General features: G+C 41.6%; 1 protein-coding gene across 4 annotated transcripts in view; it reads right to left on the reverse strand.

Annotated features, from left to right (window-relative positions):
- Positions 1-20,060, reverse strand: part of CENPE (centromere protein E) — a 69,085-nt gene that overhangs the window by 43,998 nt on the left and 5,027 nt on the right. For 2 of the 4 annotated variants that reach the window (XM_034442203.3, XM_034442202.2), the window contains exons 3-19: positions 18,091-18,180; positions 17,895-18,013; positions 16,213-16,335; positions 15,879-15,960; positions 14,909-14,976; positions 13,700-13,768; positions 12,881-12,932; positions 11,615-11,702; positions 11,242-11,371; positions 9,592-9,711; positions 8,316-8,462; positions 3,709-3,844; positions 2,593-2,690; positions 2,095-2,151; positions 1,855-2,010; positions 334-408; positions 59-193 (exon numbers count right to left, since the gene is read on the reverse strand). In XM_034442203.3, the coding sequence (XP_034298094.1) occupies positions 59-193; positions 334-408; positions 1,855-2,010; positions 2,095-2,151; positions 2,593-2,690; positions 3,709-3,844; positions 8,316-8,462; positions 9,592-9,711; positions 11,242-11,371; positions 11,615-11,702; positions 12,881-12,932; positions 13,700-13,768; positions 14,909-14,976; positions 15,879-15,960; positions 16,213-16,335; positions 17,895-18,013; positions 18,091-18,180 (1,745 nt within the window). The remainder of the gene's footprint in view (positions 1-58; positions 194-333; positions 409-1,854; positions 2,011-2,094; positions 2,152-2,592; positions 2,691-3,708; positions 3,845-8,315; positions 8,463-9,591; positions 9,712-11,241; positions 11,372-11,614; positions 11,703-12,880; positions 12,933-13,699; positions 13,769-14,908; positions 14,977-15,878; positions 15,961-16,212; positions 16,336-17,894; positions 18,014-18,090; positions 18,181-20,060) is intronic. The other 2 variants (XM_087875414.1, XM_034442204.2) reach the window with 1 other exon arrangement.

Raw genomic sequence — 20,060 nt, forward strand, 5'->3', positions numbered from 1 at the left:
TATGCTTTTCATAGTTCACTTACGAAATACACAATTAATTAAGAAGATTCAGACTTACTACTAAAATGGTTGTTTCATTTTTGTCTTTTTTAAACTCTTCTACAAGACTTTTAAGTTTCTTATTGTGCTCTTCCAATGCTGAGATTCTTTCCTCTTGTTCCTTGCACTGCATGTCTTTTGAGTTTATTTCTTGCTATTAAACAAACAAAAAGGTGTATCTCAAACACAATCAATATACGCTATACTAAATACAAAGGAATTGTCCCCATTCACAGCGCCATTCCATTTTTTGTTTTTTTAAAAAAGGAAGCCATGCAATCATCACCAGCTCACCTGAAGGTCTTGATTGTATATTTCTGCATTTGAAATTATAGCCTTTAAGTTGGTAATTTCATGCATTAGTTGCATCTGTGGAGCAAGTGGAGCAAATAGCAAAGCAGTTATGAAGCACCCATCAGTTTAGTTTACCTGCCATCACCATAAGAAAGATAAGCAGCCTTTGCAATAAAAGATTCTGTTAGAACCACTCAATTTTACATAAGCATCTAGTTGCTGCTGCAGGAAATACTGCTTATGCATATCTTAAACTGGAGAAAAATTCCAGGAAACAAAATTTCAATCTCTGTACCAGAGTGGCTAGATTTGTACATGGCACCGTGCAATAATGACTTGGTTTATATGTAACATTAAGCCAGAATTAAATAAGCCATGGTTTGGCTCATCTCAAACTGTAATCATTATGGTTGGTTGTGGAACCATGGCTCAATGTACTCAGTCAAAAGCAAAGCTTAGCTTTCTAAGATGTGTAAATCCAGTAATTGTTATTACTTCTCAGTCTTTCAAAGTAGAATGTCTTGGTTGCAAGATTAATATTTTATGGTTGGTCACAAGAAATTTGTATTGTAAAGTTTATTGTCATTGTATATACACAGTATACCCATACAACGAAATTCACATAACACCCAGAGACCAAGCCTAACACACATGACAATCCATAGACAAGTTTAATTCTACTTTAGTAATTTATATTCCGTTAAAATTAGTACATTTATGTCCCATCTTCCTTTCAAATTGGGAGAGAGAAAACGCCTATTCCCAGATAATCCTTGAGTAAGATGCACAGCAAGGTTATAGTGCCATGTGCCTCAAACACTTTGCCTTAATCTATGTCTTCCAGATAACATTTTCACCCCCAGATTTCCTATCCAGCTTCAGATGTGTTGGTCAGGAAATCTGGGAACTGAAGTCCTAAACAACTGGAAAGCATTAGAAGTATAGATAAAAATTGCGCTGCCACAAAGCATCCTGTCGGCTTGCAAATGTTTTATGCGGAGACTGGATCTCGTGCAATTTCAGGCATCCATCTGCTTTTGCAGAGAATGGTGACCTGAAGTCACGCGAGATCATGCCCCCCCCCCAACATTTCATTCTTGGCGCGTGAAAAGCATTTGCAAGCCGATTGGATTCTGGAAACAAAATTGTCCCTCTCAAAGAAACGGCAGTAGAGAGAATACAAATCTTTGCAAGGTGAGTCCGGTGTGGCAGGATGGGAGGGGGAGGGGAAGCAATTGTGGGGAGCTGAAGGGGTGGTGGTGGAATAAGCAGGGTGAATGTTGCAGTGCCTTTGCGGTCGTTCGTGAGGGTGAACGATTGCTGTGGTGTTGCAACATTCGTAATTTCAGGACTATGAACTACCATAGCTCAAGGATTACCTGTATAAACTAGTTGAAAAAAATCTCATAACTTTACATGTTTCAAAAGAACTGCAGTGGCGTTTAGTCTGTTTGCACTTCACAATGCAAGTCTTTAAAACTTATAGAAATGTTTCATTTGCATACTATCCTTTTTTCTCACCTCCTGCTCTTCAGAAACCACTTTCTCAAGGGCCACAAACTCATGGGTTGAGATTTTTTCACGCAGCTCTGAGAGTTCTAAGGTCAGCTGTTCTTTCTCCAAGCACACACTATCAAATTTTGATTTTATGGTTTGCTGTTCAGTGACGGCATTATCCTAGACCAGAAAGGAATGGAGGAAATTACATATTTTACTCATAACCTCTGGTTGAATATCCTGAAACCTGCAAAAATAACTCACCCTTTCTTCCAAGAGGCTTTGGCAAAGCTGAACCGACTCGGCAAAGTCTTTAGAAGTCTAGAACAAAAAACATTTCAGTGGACAACAACATTCTTCTGTTTTGCAAAATATAAAATGTAATGGAACTTAAAAGGGATGTTGACTAAAACCATTCTGCTTCATCATCAAATTATGTTCCCAGTTGGGAAAAAAGCTCTTTTTTTTTTTTACACATAATAATATGCAAATAATATTTATTTTATTGGATTTGTAATAATATAGATCTAGTTAGGAATAAAGATAATAGGAAGAGAACCTGTTCCCTTTTTTCCTTTACAGGCAGTAAAACAAGAGGCATTGGGGAAGAGTTTTTGACAAGCTGTATTTTCCCTTAATGTGCAATTCTACACCCCACTGAAGCATGTTTGCCCACTGCATGGGAAAAATTGGTTCAACAATATATCCAACCCTCTTGGCAAATTCTACTCATTTTTTTTTCCATCAGCCCCTAATACTTACAAAGTTTATTTCGGATCCTGGGATCCATTCTTCCTCAGGCATTATAACACTGGCTGTCATGCATTGATCATCATATTCTGAGAATTCCGAGGAGACAGCTAAGAATTAAAAACACCCCCAACCCCAAAATATATAAAATTAAATGGAAATGGAAATTCTATGGACTAATTTTTTTTATAGAAAATAGCTACTTTTGGTCTCCTTAATTTTCACCAAGCGGCAACCATTCCATTTGTCTCTAAATAGTTTTTATATCAGATAACTGAATTTTATGGAACCTAAGCTTGCTCTTTTCCTTCCCATTTGATTTGGAAAGATGTTTAACCCCACGAAGTAGCTTTTGTTCTAGTGAGCAACACAGATTTTATACTAGCCCTGTTATGCTGAGTGCCTTGAGCACAAGCACCTGTCAGATCAACATATTTAGAAAGTTGGGTCTTTTCAATCTCTGGAGACAGCTGCCAGATTCAGATTTCTTTCAGAGCAACTAAGAGAGAAACTGAACTTGGTATAGGTAGTCCTTGTTTAACAATGCTAATTGGGACCAGAAATTCTGTTAAGTGATGTACTTTAAAACACCATGTGACTATGCTGCTTCTGCTAAATGAAGCTCTTAAAGTCAAAAGCCATGTGACTGTGCTGCTCAGTGACAGCAGTTCTGGAAGTCCCAGTTGCTGTTAAGTGAAGACTGCCCAGGTGATTAAGTGAGGAACCGGTTTCCCAAATGACTTTGTTTGTAGGAAGCCAGCAAGGAAGGTCGCAAATCATGGTCATGTGACTATGGAGATGCTGCAATGGCCATAAGTACATGGTCTGGTTGTAACTATCTCCTGTAAGTACAGTCACTGAATAAAAGATTGTTAAGTGAGGACCACCTGTAGTTTAAGCTTGGAATTTCACCCTTAACCGTCCCATCTCATATTTAACAGAACTCAACAGTATCAGGCAAATAACATGTAGGTTAAGCACGCCTTCTAAAGAGGCATATGATGGCATTTACTATTAACAATTTTCTATGAATGACAAATCTTGATTTGCTACAAGCCACTATTAACTGATAAATTCCTTTTAAGATATAGGAGTCAAATGAAACAATTTCTTAGGAAAAGAACTTACATTCTTCCATCTCTGTGACACAAGATAGAGAACCTTTAAAGCGTTTAGCTCTTGCAGGAAAGTCTTCTAAGAAAGGCATTCCGCCATCTTGGCTTACAGGCCCAGGGGCCCAGGTCACACGCCTCTTCTTTTTAGCCTTAAATTAAGAATAAAATAAAAATAAGCATACACATACACAATATGCTGCCCAAGCTTTCCAACACTTCAAACATGGTGGGAATTTCTTAGCCAGCATGCAGGTTGAGGAATTCTGGGACGTGAAGTCTTAATACATTTGTACCGATCTGAGAAAGGACTTGATATAATAAGTTCATTATACCTTTTATAAATAAAAGGACTTAAGATTTGTTCTCTTTAGAGTCAGGAGCTCTAATAGAAACTGTTGTTGGAATTTTGGCAAAAATATTGGCAATGTTGATTTCAAAGAAAACTTTGACAGGGAAGGAGTAGAGCAGATGTATATGTAACAGCACCTGACATTATGACCCACTAATTAATAATAATAATAATAATAATTTTATTTCTATACCGCCCTTCTCCCGAAGGACTCAGGGCGGTGTACAGCCTGTTTAAAAACACAAAGAAAACAACAATATAAAATTTAAAATAATTAAATAAGTGGCTCAGATTTAAAACCCCAATAAATTTAAATATCCCAATTTAAAAACTATTGTGTTGTTAGTCCGGCCTGGCGGAACAACAGGGTCTTCAGTGCGCAGCGAAACGCCCGGAGGTCGGAGATCTTACGAATTTCCGGGGGCAGTTCGTTCCACAGGGCTGGGGCTCCCACAGAGAAGGCCCTCCCTCTGGGCGTCGCCAGTCGACATAACTTGGTTGACGGCACCCTGAGGAGACCCTCCCTGTGGGAACGGACTGGTCGGTGGGAGGCTATTGGTGGCAGAAGACGGTCTCGGAGGTACCCGGGTCCTATGCCATGGAGTGCTTTAAAGGTGGTAACCAGCACCTTGAATCGCACCCGGAAGACCACTGGGAGCCAGTGCAGCTCGCGCAGGAGGGGTGTCACATGGGCACAACGAGTTGCGCCCATGACCACCCGCGCGGCTGCATTCTGGACCAGTTGGAGCCTCCGAGTGCTCTTCAAGGGGAGCCCCATGTAGAGAGCATTACAATAGTCCAACCGGGAAGTAACAAGGGCATGAGTGACCGTGCGTAGGGCTTCCCGATCCAGAAAGGGCTGCAACTGGTGAATCAGGCGAACCTGATAAAAGGCCCCCCTGGCCACGGCCGTCATATGCTCTTCTAAAGACAGCCGTGCATCCAGAAGGACACCCAGATTGCGAGCCCTCTCTGTGGGGGGCAGAGATTCACCCCCAATAGTTAGCGATGGCACCTGCTGACTATATCGGGGCGCCGGAAGCCACAGCCACTCGGTCTTGGAGGGGTTGAGTCTGAGCAAGTTCTTCCCCATCCAGACCCGCACGGCCTCCAGGCAGCGAGACATCACATCAAGGGCATCGTTGGGGTGGTCTGGGGTGGAGATGTACAGCTGAGTATCATCAGCGTACAGATGGCACTTCACCCCAAAACCACGGATGATCTCACCCAGCGGCTTCACATAAATATTGAACAGGAGGGGCGAGAGGACTGACCCTTGCGGCACCCCCCATGTGAGACGCCTCGAGGTCGACCTCTGTCCCCCTGCCAACACAAACTGCGAGCGGTCGGAGAGGAAGGAGGAGAACCACCGCAAAACGGTGCCCCCTATTCCTAACCCCCTCAACCGCTGCAGCATGATACCATGGTCGATGGTATCAAAAGCCGCTGAGAGATCTAATAGGACTAGGACAGAGGAGCAACCCCTGTCCCGAGCCCTCCAGAGATCATCCACCAACGCGACCAATGCCGTTTCTGTGCTGTACCCCCGCCTGAAGCCCGACTGGTACGGGTCTAGATAGATAGCTTCATCCAGGTGTTGGGAAAGTTGTCGTGCCACCACGCTCTCAACAACCTTCGCCACAAAACGAAGGTTGGAGACTGGACGATAGTTAGCTAATTCAGCCGGGTCCAGGGAAGGCTTCTTGAGGAGGGGCCTCACCACCGCCTCTTTCAAGGCGGCAGGAAAGTCACCTTCACTCAGAGAAGCACCTATAATCCCCTGGAGCCAGCCTCGTGTAACCTCCCGGGAGGCCAGTACCAACCAGGAGGGGCACGGGTCCAATAAACACGTGGCGGCACTAATCTTACCCAGAACTCTGTCCACATCCTCGGGAGTCACAGGATCAAACTCCTCCCAGGTAACATTCTCAAGACCTGCCCCGGTCTCCTCCCGTGGACTCATCCAATCGGAGTTCAAGCCATCCCGAATCCGAGCGACTTTATCATGCAGGAACTGCACAAAATCCTCAGCACGACCCTGCAAGGGATCTTCCCGTACTCCCCCCCGAAGAAGGGAGTGGGTCACCCTAAACAGGGCAGCTGGGCGGTTCTCTGCAGATGCGATAAGAGCGGAAAAATGGTTAGATTTTGCCGCTTTTATCGCCACTAGGTAGGTCTTGATATAAGACCTCACCAGTGTCCGGTCAGAATCGGATTGACTAGTCCTCCAAATGCTCTCTAGGCGTCTTTTCCGACGCTTCATCTCTCTCAGCTCCTCAGAGAACCAAGGAGCTAATTGAGATCGGCATCGGGTCAGAGGCCGCAAAGGCACGACGCGGTCCAAAGCTCCAGCGGCCGCCCTTTCCCAGGCGGCCACCAGTTCTTCAGTCGAGTCGTGTGTTAGAGTCTCAGGAAACGGCCCAAGCTCCATCAGGAACCTTTCGGGATCCATCAGGCGCCTGGGACGGAACCATCTGGTTGGCTCCGTCTCCCTGCGGCGGGGGAAAGCGGTAGGAAAGTCTAAGTGAAGGAGCGAATGATCTGTCCATGACAAGGGTTTGATGTCTAGGTCCCCTCTACCAAGATCATTCAACCACTGACCAGAGATAAAAATCAGGTCCAGAGTGTGTCCCCCTATGTGAGTGGGGCCTTGAACTAACTGGGTCAGGTCCAAGGCCGTCATGGAAGCCATGAACTCCCGAGTCACCTCTGACGCCCCACCTGTGGATGGGAGGTTGAAGTCCCCCATGACAATAAGTCTGGGGGTATCGACTGCCACCCCGGCAATGACGTCGAGTAGCTCGGGCAGGGTTGCTGCCACGTGGCAGGGAGCCAGGTACGTAGTCAGCAGACCCATCTGCACCCCACGGCCCCACTTCACATAAAGGGACTCACATCCGGCTATCTGAGGAACAGTGGTCTCCCTCGGATAAAGACTCTCCCTAATGATCACCGCCACTCCCCCACCCCTCCCCTGGGCCCTTGGCTGATGAAATGCACGGAAACCTGGCGGGCACATCTCTACGAGGGGGACCCCCCCCTCTTGGCCCAACCAGGTCTCCGTAATACCTGCCAGGTCTGCACCCCCCTCCGAAATAAGATCACAGATGAGGGAGGCCTTATTAACCACTGACCTGGCATTACATAACATCAGCCGCAGACCCTGGGCATGAGGCTCTACACAACCCAGGACACGAGTCACGCATTGGGGGCCGGAGTGCGCAATCGCTCGGAGACAGCGTGTGCGCACTCCCGACACTTGATATGACCCCCTGCGCAGAGCGGTCCCACACGCAATGCTAAAGTTTTGTGATATATGCTATTATTATAAGCTTGAGAAACATAGATAAAGAGTTCTGACAAACAAGAATTGTCAACTGAAGACTGTATTTATGAAGACAGCAGAAGATGAGTTTAAGAGTCTTTACTATTTTCTCAAACAGTTGCAGAACCCATCGAAAATACCATTTCATACAACTGCAACTATTCATTCTATCACCAAGATGAGAAAGAAGACTTCCTATATTTTTGCTATTTCACTATCTAAATCAGGGATGTCAAACTCAAGTTGATCTTAGTGCTTAGATCTGGCCCACAGGGCTGTCCTGGAAATAGCGAAGGACCAGCCCGTGGTGCCTCTGCCAGCGAAAACAGAACTCAGGGGTGGGGGGGCGCCCACACTCTGTTTTCGCTGGCAGAGGGCTGCAGGAGGCAGCGCACAGCTCCCCCAACCTCCATTTCCACTGGCAGAGGGCTAGCAAAACAAACTAAAAGGAAAACCACCAGCCCGCCCACCCGAGGTCAAACACAACCCTGATGTGCCCTCAATGAAATCGAGTTTGACACGTCTGGTCTAAATCAACAGCGCCTTAAAATACATCTCATGTTTTATGTATCAATTTTTGATGGACCCTGAACTTACATTGGTGGCATTTTTAGAATTTAAAAGATCTAGAATTTAAGACATGCTATTTGTTTTGAGATTTATGATATTTCTTATATCATCACAAGAATAAAAGCCATGACTACTAAAATCTAAATAAAACCTGGCTTCTTCATCACCCTTTGGGATGCCCAACAACTTACTCCAGACATACTCACTGCATTCCAGTGTCTGGATAAAAATCTAAATCTTAATGGCTTCTGAAAGGCTAAGAGAATGGGGGTTCTTTATGTTTACATAAATGTTGCCCATCCTCCCAAACATAACAATTCCAAAACAAACAAGCAACGTTTTCTAACTTTCTCCAAGATTTAATCTTCATGCTTACCTTTAGCTCCCGTTCTCGCAAAAAAGAGGATGAAGTCACCAACATCTCTGTGAGTGCTCTTATCCTGTCTTGTTGCTCTTTCTGAACAGAATTCTTCTCTTCCAAGAGTTGTGCTAACTGATCTTTGGTATGAGAATGAGATGAAACCTAAAACAGAAGATACCAAGGCTGCTTATCAAATGGAAATTTTGGTTCTGCAAGGAAATAAATACGAAGAATTTGAACATTCACATTACAGGATGTAACTTAAGACTGTAATCATACGATCTGGGGAAAGGTAGCCTAGGAAATATTATTAGAGCCATTAATTAGAGCCGCTGTGGCGCAATGGTTAGAGTGCAGTACTGCAGGCAACCTCTGCTGATCACCGGCTGCCAGAAGTTTGGCAGATCAAATCTCACCAGGCTCAAGGTTGACTCAGCCTTCCATCTTTCTGAGGTTGGTAAAATGAGGACCCAGATTGTTGGGGGCAATATGCTGACTCTGTAAACCGCTTAGAGGACTGAAAAGCACTATGAAGCGGTATATAAGTCTAAGTGCTATTGCTGTTATCTATGGCAGGATGTTCAAGGAAAAAGAGAATATTTTTGACTTCTTCAGATGGAGATCACAGAAAGATCAATCACTTTCTAAGTCAAGACAAATGTTCAGTCGATCAACACTTTCCTGCTTCCCAGTGTCCCTAACAAAGAGGAAAAATTACTAATGACTTTAAAAAATAAAATTCAAGTCACTAGAGGAGAAATAAAAAGAGTTAGCTACAGATTACTAAAATGTAATAAGAAGCTTCTCCCTTCCCTTGTGGCTGTCAGAAGTCCATAAGTTTTGAAGTTCTACTAAGTAACTGTCCAGCTTCTTCACTGGTTCTTAAAATTTCTGTTCAGACTCTACTCCCGCTACTATCCCTAGATGCATTTCCCCACCCCCCGTTTTTTAATTTGTCCTAATACCTTTGCCAGATTCAACTGAAATGTAGGTAGCATCTGAACATACATAATGAATCATTCTCTTGGAAGGCAATGAAGTTCAGAGTTTGAAAGTTTGTGACATGCACCATTCAAGAAACTCTGCAGACAATTAATGAGCTTTTAGAACAGAGGCCTTCAAACTTGGCAGCTTTAAGACTTGTGGACTTCAACTCCCAGAATTCTCCAGCCAGCATAGTTTGAAGACCTCTGTTTTAGAAGAGGGACATTTTCAAGGGGCCCACTCTCTGATGATTTGGCCTGTTGGCCTGGAAAACCCCCACCCAATCCATTTAAACTAGGCAACTTACTTCTTCCAGTTGGCGTTTCAAATCTTCTATTTCGTTACGGTATCTCTTTAGAAGAGCCTCGTCATCAAGAACTTCATTGACTTTCGGGGTATTCTTCATTTTTTTAGCTGTACTAGCAAACTAGAAGAGACAAAATATGTAGAGAAGGCCAGTAATATAATAAAAATCAGTAATATAATTTTTAAAAATCTTGTTTGATTACATTCATAAACTGAAAACAAACTATTCTTACTGGATATTTCGGCTCTTATGTATATTGCTTTCTTTATGAAGAGTCCCCCTCCCCCTCTGATAGAACTTTGTGTAAACAAAATTGAGAAATACCATATTTTTCAGAGTATAAGACACACCTTAGTTTTTGGGGAGGAAAATAAGAAAAAAGCTGATCGGAAGGTGGATTGGCCTCCCAGAATACCCCCAATCAGTTGTTCCCAGAGGTGAATTTTAACAACAGGTTCGTTGGTTGTGAGCTCTGTGCCTTGCTTTTTTTCCTGTCTCTGAAACTTCTGAAACTCCCTTCCAGAAAAAAAAAAATTCTGCCTCTGAAACAGAGCTTCAAAAAAAAAAAAAAAAAAAAAAGTCTCTGAAGCTGTTTCTGAGGCTTTTTTTTCTGAAGCTCCATTTGGAGGCTTTTTTTTCTGAAGCTTCGTTTCTGAGGCTTTTTTAGCCCCTGAAACCTCCGATTGAGAAGTTGGGCAGGGCTACTTTCAGAGTATAAGATGCACCCAGATTTTCACCCTCTTTTTTGGGGGAAAAAGGTGCGTCTTATACTCTGAAAAATATTGTAGGTAAAACTAAGGGGGGGGGGAGGGGGCTGCCGTTTGATGCAAGAATTCGAAAACAGAATCAGTCAATTAGTCTAATACTTCATTAGACTAATTGATAGACTGCCACCTGGAAGACCACAAATTCCTAGCCGGTACTACTCTTAGGTCTATTTATGAACAAATCCTGTACACAGAGCTCTGATACCCCAAATAATACTTTTTAGCTGACTGTCTCTAAGGAGTAGCAATACACTCTATAAGCTTTCAAAAACGACTTGTAGTGAGGCCAATGTTGGAAGATAAACAAAAATGCAACAAATCAACAAAATAAAAGTAGAATATACTCACACTTTTTTGCATAGCACAATAGTTGGGGGGGATATATATAAAAAATAATCATATGAAGAATAACTACAGTATATTGTTTTGAAGTGACAACTGCTGTTTGCACTTTTATGCTTGTGCTTAGGTAAAGGTAAAGGTTCCCCTCGCGCATATGTGCTAGTCGTTTTCAACTCTAGGGGGCAGTGCTCATCTCCGTTTCAAAGCCGAAGAGCCAGTGCTGTCCGAAGACATCTCCGTGGTCATGTGGCCAGCATGACTCAATGCCAAAGATACACGGAACGCTAGTACCTTTCCACCAAAGGTGGCTCCTATTTTTTCTACTTGCACTTTTTACGTGCTTTCGAACTGCTAGGTTGGCAGAAGCTGGGACAAGTAACAGGAGCTCACCCCATTATGCGGTACTAGGGATTTGAACCACTGAACTGCTGACCTTTTGATCAACAAGCTCAGCATCTTAGCCACTGAGCCACCGCGTCCCTCACTGCTTGTGCTTATCCATACCCAAAATGTTCTTTTAGCAAGAACATTTAAAAATTACCTGGAGCGTGCTAAGAGTTTCTTCCAAAGATGCTGGTGTAATTGTACATATGATAACAGTCTTGGCATTTCCACCCAAGGAGTTCTGGAGAATTCTTGTTAGCTTACTGTCCCTGTAGTTGATGAAACCTCTGATGCAAAGGGATGAGAGAAAGAATAAAATATTATGGATGAGGCTGAGGGAAAATTGGTTCAACAGCCCACTCATTATCTTTAGACAAAGTGAGAATACCAATCAATCATCACTAATAAAACTATCTAGATGAAAAAATGTGAAAAGATGCATGTCAAAAAATAAAGTTGGGAAAGGGAAGATTCAGAGGTCATAAACCTTTTGCTGCTCCAATTGAAACAGGAATTATTTTTTTTCTTACCCAGACTGATCATCACAAAGTTTCTTGATAACTTGGCCCAAGATGAAGAGGCTCCGGTTAATATTACACCCTTCTTTAAATCGAATCCCTAAGCACATACATAAAAAGCACCATTTCAGTCATTGCTGTATTGATTTACGGCATCATAAATCAGTTCTCATTTTAAGGCTATAGGAAGATTTGTACGGAATCAAATATACAGACTACACAATCCAGCATTAACACAAAGAAAAAGTGAACTGAATGGATCTGTTTTAAAGCCTACAAGAAAGTAAGGGCAAATGCGATTCTCCATTCAGATTCTTCAACATCTGGAACTGGGGAGTATGGACCTCAGCAATAAAGATGACACAGGCACCACAACTGGAAGCCCTTCATAGCCCTCTACTCCAAGAATTTGTCTAGTTTCCTTTTAAACTTGTTCATTCTGATAGCAGGGCATTAATAGTTTAAGATATATAACCATTAATGATTACAGAAGTGAGAACACAATCTAGCACAGATTAAAGATAACTGTATTGTGATTTTATTCATACATTTTTAGCCAACAATGGCTATTGTAACTTGATGCAGATATAACATTCAGTTCCTAGTGATCAGTATGGGCCCTTTATTAAGAGCTGTTCATTTAGGAATGGACAATTATTTGTTATCCCCCTATTCCCACATGACTACGTTTACAAGTAGTCCTTAATTTACGATAATTGAGCCCAAAATTTCTGGTGCTAAGCGAGACATTTGTTTAAGTGAATGTTGCCCTGTTTTACAGCCTTTCTCGTCACAGTTGTTACGTGAATCGCCGCAGTTGTTAAGTTAATAACATGGCTGTCAAGTGAATCTGGCTTCCCATTGACTTTGCTTGTCAGAAGGTGGCAAAAGGGGATCAGATGACTGACCCCAGGACACTGCAACCGTCATAAATATGAGTCAGTTGCCAAGTGTCTGAATTTTGATGATGTCATCATGGGGATGCTGCAATGGTCATAAGTTAAAAAATGGTCACAAGTCACTTTTTTCAGTCATGTACCTTTGAATAGTCACTAAATGAATTGTTGTAAATCGAGTAATTCAAAACAGGAATTCCTCTGGAAGAATCTTTTCACTTTAATGTGGAGAAGATAAAGGTAGAACCCTAATGTATGACTATTTCAGTCTGAGGAGGGCCTTTGAAGATGGCAGGATATGAATGTAGTCTATTTAAGGCAATAAATTAGGAACAAATTACTATAGAATTACCAAAAATCTCACTGAGAAGTAAACACATACCTTCAGCTCCTGTTTGGCTGGCTCTTTCACTTCCTCCCAGATCTACAAAATTCTGAAATATTGAGACAGAATTTGTTATGCTTAGTTTTATTTAAACCAGGGGTGGGCAAATATGGCCCCTTTATGACCTGTGGACTTCAACTCCCAGAATTCCTGAGCCAGCTTGGCTGTCTCAGGAATTCTGGGAGTTGAAGTCCACAGATTGTAAAAGGGCCACAGTTGCCCACCCCTGATTTAAACTATTTTGCCTTCAGTGGAACTTGCTGAAGAGCACTGTCGAATATTAGAACTGATGAGTCAAACTTGCTGAAATTCAAAAAGTGCCAATATAAAAAAAGCAAGAGTTTACACACGTGCTCCCAAGTTCAGCTTATCTTCACTCACTCACACATTCACAGCACTGGAAAAATAGCCACACTCAAATCACTTTCCAGCGAACACTGAGGCACAAACTGGTCTTTAGAACACACTGAATTTAAAATAATAGCAAACTTTACTGGCTACAATGCTACTAGGCTGGCAAGCACCATCCAGAGGGACAGAAATCACAAAGTCTGGGTCCAAGGACAATAAAGAGTGGGTGGGCTTCAGGACCCTTTTATCCCCTTTCCTTTGTTCTGGTAGCTGTTGATGGGACTTGGGGAGGGGTTTCCCATGTACTCAGGCCCAATTTTTTTTGTCTGATTCAGGTGAAATTTATTAGCCTATCCAGCCCGAGTATAAATCAGAACATAACTGGTACTTAATGTTTATAAAGTTACACCAGTGTACTATCATATCCCACTTATTTTAACCTGTGACATATTACAAATAACTCACCAAATGAGAAACCATTACAGCTCCTTCATAGCTTGAGCCAGAAGTATGCTTTTCTTTACTTTCAATGATCTTAAAAAAAAAAAAAAAAGATAATATCATAAACCAGATTTAAAAACACCTTTATACATTAGGGAACTAGACAAAAATTTAAATGGAATCACACATCACATTAATTTTAGTGCAGTATGTGTACTGGCTTAATTTCCCCTACCTTAAGGGACAGGAGGCAATCTTTCCTAGCTGGACACCATTCAAAAACCATGTTGCCTCAGAATTCAGTCACAAGACAATGAAGCTATTTGTAGCATATGCTTCCCCATAAGGCAGTGTTGGCGAACCTTTCCGGCACCAATTGCTGAAACGGGAGTGTGTGTGCCGGAAACCGGAAGATTATCTTCCCGGCGCGCACATGTGCTCCCGTCTGCTGCTCTTCCGATTTCTGGCATTCCTGTGCACATGAAGACCAGCTGGCCGGTGCGACGGAATCTGGAAGAGCAACGGGCAACAACTCGCGTGCCCGGAGAGATGGTTCTGCGTGCCACTTCTGGCACGCGTGCCATAGGTTCACCATCATGGCTATAAGGGATTACTTTATCAGTTCCTGCATATTGTTAGAAGATAAAAACCCAATTCAAAGTCTGAAGGCGGCCAAGGGCAGATATGATAGGAATACTATCAGCAGGAATGTAGATTGATTCTTCAGTGATAGGACAAGAATCAATGGATGAAGTCTTTACACAGAGAAACCAAACTCAAAATAATGAAGAACTTCCTGACCTTGAGAACTATCAATCAATTGAACGAGCCTGCTTCCTAAGATTTAAGGCTGTTCTGACAGTGTAGTTTTCAAGCAAAACTGAACAGCCATTTGTCTGGGAACAGGATTTATGGTTTGGCCAAATAAAAATAAAGACCATGCTCCTCAAAATCATCAAGGGAGCATTATATTTATCACCATAAATTCCAAAACCTTGAGGCCAGGATTTTCTTCATCAGACCTGTGGCCTTATTTCTCCTACAGGAGTCACTAAGAACTAAAGTGCTTCAATCTATATGGTCTTCAGCCCAGGTTTATTTACTTGGTGGAAAATATGTGCCATTCAACATTCTGAGTAATGTGGTTATTTATTTAGCTGCATGGCAGATGCTGCTGAACACTGTGGCATGAACTAAATGTAGGCAGGAACACAAAAATTAGCAATCACTTACCATTCTAAAAATTGTATGAGAACGGCTGCTTTTTTCATTCATTTTTGTCTCACCATAGTGCCTGTTTTCTGTTTAGAAGAAACATTAGATACAGATTATTCTTATACTGGATTTTCTCTTTACTTATTCTCATTTCCCATAAAATAGACCTCAGCAGTTGGTGCCTGCAAACACAGCTGACTCCCTTTCCCCACATCCCATACCCACTGAACTCCTACACAGCCTCCAACTTCCCTTCCAACTCTTGTTATTTTGTTAGGAATAAAAGAACCAACCCCTCCAATTTTGTACTTCTTTTCTGGGAACTCTTAGAGCAGCCCTTTATTTCCTCCAAACAACTGAAGATCACCCCACTCCCGCTGTGAACAGGGGTAGCAGCACAGCAAGTTCCTACTCTTTTATTTTCAAGAAAAGGGCTAAAGTGTACTATACCACTAATGGCTAATTCAGCATAGTGGCTTCATTGCTATGTGCATGCACATGTTTGCATGTATGCCTGAGGAATGGAGAAAGAAAGTTATATAGGAGTGCTGGTGATGCAGTAGTTAGAGTGCAAACTCTATTTTACAAACTCCAACCACACTCTGGAGTTTGATCCTGACTGGCTCAAGGTTGACTCAGCCTTCCATTTTTCTGAAGTTGGTAAAATGAGGACCCAGAATGTTGGGGGCAATATGCTGATGTTGTAAACCACTCAGAGTGCGCTACACACTATGGAGTGATACATAAGTCAAAGTGCTATAAGTGTATATGTGAGCATATAGGAGTATGTTGCCCATGTGGACAAGAAAGACAGATTTTATTTATGGGGAATATTCATCTGCAGAGAGGAGCCAATAAAGAAAAGTGTATTGAAGGTACTATATATTCATTTGCAGATACGGAAACCTGACTTTTAACAGATCTAGAAATCTGAGATTTGCATATAATGATCGGTGCATTTAAACCATTATCAGAGAGCAAAACTTACTTTCTCCTTTCTTCAGCCAGCTCATAACCTCTTCTGGAGAAACCACTACTTCTTCATTCAGATCTTCAACATAGATTGTCCTCTAGAAGAGAATGAAACATCTGATTATTATACCAATCAACTTTAACAGTTGTGAGTATTGTGCTTTGTACTTGCATACATAACTGGGCTCAATGTTTGATTTTGACTTAACCATGAATAAAACCTTCAGAAAACCCTGGCCAGCCTGGGAAGAACCCAGAATACTTGAGACTAGTGAAGGAGTGGCTGCAATGGGGAGGCTTGCTAGAGAACCGCATTAGAGGTGTGGATTTGTCCAGCCTCATGTACTTACATTGATGTCTTCACGAACAACCAATGACTTCTTTTTCCTAATGTTACTGCATAGCAAGTCTTGTATAGTTTCATTATGAATTTCCATGTATGATATACGGAGCAGGAATTCCCTATCTGGAATCTAAAAATTACGAGACATTACGTTCATCAATAAGTTTGAAGACAACTTGTTCCACAGATACATTCTTAATGACAATGCCATTTATCACAAAGCTTTCGTATTTGTATTCCAGCCATGCCTTATTATTTGTTAGACTACAACTCTAATTTCATCAAGTCATCTGTCAGCGGTGATGATAGTCCAACACCAGAGGACTGGTGGCTAAAGAAAGGCAAATTTATACATTGACAACACAGCCTTCTTCATAAGAATTTTGTGGTCAAAGAGTCTTTTAACTCAACTTGTGACAGTCCTAAGAATGTGCTCCCCTAGATAGTGACCTTAAACACTAATCTTTCTGTGACTAAAAAACTTGGTGAAAGAGGCTCTTAGCTGTTATTTTGAATTTTAAAAGCATACAGGTAGTCCTTGACTTATGACTTTTCAAAATTACAACACTTTTAAAAAAACGACTTATGACCATCCTCCCACTTACAACTATCGCAGTATCCCCATGGTCATTATTATCCCGGTGCTTGGCAATTGGCAGTTTACAATGGGAACACATGATCACTATCTGAGACTTTCCCAGCAAGCAAAGTCATTGAGGGAAGCCATATTTGCTTACCAACTGCAGAATTAAAAAAAAAAAAAAAAGATCACAAAATCATAGGCGGCTCACTTAACTGCTTTGCTTAGCAATGGAAGTTCCAGTCCCAATTATGGTTGTAAGTCAAGGACAACCTGTATCATGGGCACTCATGCAAAATTATTTTCCAGGTATGGCTAGTTACACCTGAAAGCAAACCAATGACTTTACTCCAAATTTCTTTATCTAGCCTTCCAATATGTTCGCTATACTGTATATGAGCCTTGGTGGTGCAGTGGTTAGAGTGCAGTACTGCAGGCTACTTCTACTGACTGCCAGCAATTTGAATTTCACCAGGTTCAAGGTTGACTTGGCCTTCCATCCTTCTGAGGTCGGTAAAATGAGGACCCAGATTCTTGGGGGCAACATGCTGACTCGGTAAACCGCTTAGAGAGGGCTGCAAAGCATTGTGAAGTGGTATATAAGTCTGCTACTGCTACTATGACCCCAACTTTTTGTGAACAGAAGAGCGCACTTCCCAATAAGTGCTCTGAGCATATTATAGTTTGCTTTTGGCTCTGGCAGCCTCCTTGATATACCCCAGCCTCTCTTCTCTTCCACAGTAATCCTCTGTGCACACTGCAGATTGAGTCAGATAGCCAGACCTTTGCATTAAAGCCTCCCTGATCACGCCTTTAAAAGATACACAAGTAGTATTAAATCAGAAGAACATTCACATCTTCTACAATGGGCTCTGGAAAGCTACTTTGAATTCAGCATATTGTTGCATGGGGCTGGAAAACGAGAGGCATAACCTTCCATTCTGATAACCTTCCATTCATTTTCTTGCAGCTTCTAGGATGACAAACATGACATGCAGCCTGAAAAATGCTGGCATGAGAAGCTAGGAACTCAGCTGCAGTTTCAATACCAGTCATTTCTGCAAAAGCCTTGGGTAGCTGAAATATAAACGTTCAGTGGAATCACTTACACTGCAGATGGTATTGAAGACATCATTAATTGCCATGGGTAAGATACCTGGACCATCTTTGGTACCCAATATTGTGTGCGTTTTGCCTGAAGCTGTCTGACCGTAAGCAAAAATAGTCCCTAAAAAGAAGGAGAATGATTAGTTCAAATTAATAGCCACCCGCGGAAATATGCACAAGGATTATTATTTAAAGTACCATTGTATCCTTGAACTGCCGACTTGATAATAGGAGCAGTCACACCTTGGTAGACTTCCTTTGTACTGTTGTTAGAGTGGAACACACGATCTTCAAAAGAAAGCAAAAAAATTAATCTGTAGGCACTGTGGCCAGTCCCTGAAAAATCATCAGGTGAATACAGGTATTCCTCGATTTACAACCATTCATTTAGTGACTATTTCATAAAGTTGCAATGACACTGAAAAAAACCGGACTTATGACCATTTATCAAACTTACAACCGTTGCAGCATCCTCATGGTCACAGGATTAAAAATTTGGACACTTGACAACTGACTCCCGTTTATGACAGTTGCAGTATCCTGGGGTCATGTGATCACTTTTTGTGATCTTCTAACAAGCAAAGTCCAATGGGGAAGCCAGATTCACTTAACCATGTTACTAACTTTAACAACTGCAGTGATTTACTTAACTGTGGCCAGAAAGGTCATAAAATGGAGCAAAACTTGTCTTCCTTAAAAGCAAATTTCGGGCTCAATTGTGGTAAATCAAGGACTGTCAGTATTTTGTAAGCTGAAGCAGCTTTGCACACGCAGCCTTCCAAAATCAATTGCTTGAGGATGTATTATGCCAATAATGAGCAACAATTGTGAATAGAATTTTTTTTTCTTTTTTATTGGCCAAGTGTGATTGGACACGCAAGGAATTTGTCTTGGTGCATATGCTCTCAGTGTACATAAAATAAAAGATACATTCGTCAAGAATCATAAGGTACAACACTTAATGGTAGTCATAGGGTACAAATAAGCAATCAGGAAACAATATCAATATAAATTGTAAGCAACAAAGTTACAGTCATAAGGGGAAGGAGATGGGTGGTGGGAACAATGAGAAGATTAATAGTAGTGCAGACTGACCTGTATGATAGGTATTAGCATTTGTATAATTATTTGGTTTAAGCTAAATCACAAGTATTATCCTTCATACAGTATCCTGTTTAATGATTATACAGTTTTTTATTCTGAATATAACCTAGGAAATGCACTGTATTCATCATCATCATCATCATCATCGCCTTTATTGTCATTATACATCATGTATACAACAAAATTGGTTTAGCGTATTGGTGGCAATCAGGGTGGATAAAAATCAATGATTTTTTTAAAAAAAAATCAGATTTTTTAAATTTAAATCGGATTTTTTTTTATTTTTATCGAATTTATTTTAATAAAAAACTTTTGGGGTAAAAATCTATCGTAATATAGTTTTCTATTTAAGATACATAAATAATTTAATTTATTCAGCATGAAATGGAGCTTAGTTATGTAGCATGAGGCTGTATATTCTGCAACACTGGGACTATTGGTGAGTCAACAGTGGGTCAAAGGAGTAGCAGAGATGACAGTTGCTCTTTAAAAATTATGATTTAAATAGAGTTGATTTAAATCAAATCCACCCTGGTGGCAATCCATAACAGAAAATACAAGACAATACAATTCCCAATTTATACATGTAATTGGCGGGGAAAACCCTAGTCATAAATTTCCATATGTACGTGGAGTGATTGTGATTGTGTTTAGGAGTCTGACAGCCCATGGGTAGAAGCTGTTTTTAAACCTTTTTGTCTGGCTGGCTCTACTTCAATGTCTTCTTCCCGATGGTAAAAGTGAAAAGAGACCCTGGCCAGGGTGTGAATCATCCCTAAGTATCTTTCTTAGTCTGCTGAAACAGCGAGTCCTGGCGATGTCATCCAGTGGTGTTAGTGGGCAACCAATGGTTTCTTGTGCCGAATTGATCACTCTCTGTAGTGCCTTCCTGTCCGCAGCTGTTAAACCAGTTTACCATACTGTTATACAGTATGTGAAACACTTTCTATCGTGGACCGATAGAAAGAAGTCATCAGCTGTTGTTCCACATGATTTTTCCGCAGGACTCTAAGGAAATGTAGTCTCTGTTGGGCCTTACTAACCACCAGGGACATGTTGTTTTT

The sequence above is a fragment of the Pantherophis guttatus genome, chromosome 8, assembly GCF_059756535.1.
Source record: "Pantherophis guttatus breed Tessera chromosome 8, ASM5975653v1, whole genome shotgun sequence".
Taxonomy (NCBI): domain Eukaryota; kingdom Metazoa; phylum Chordata; class Lepidosauria; order Squamata; family Colubridae; genus Pantherophis; species Pantherophis guttatus.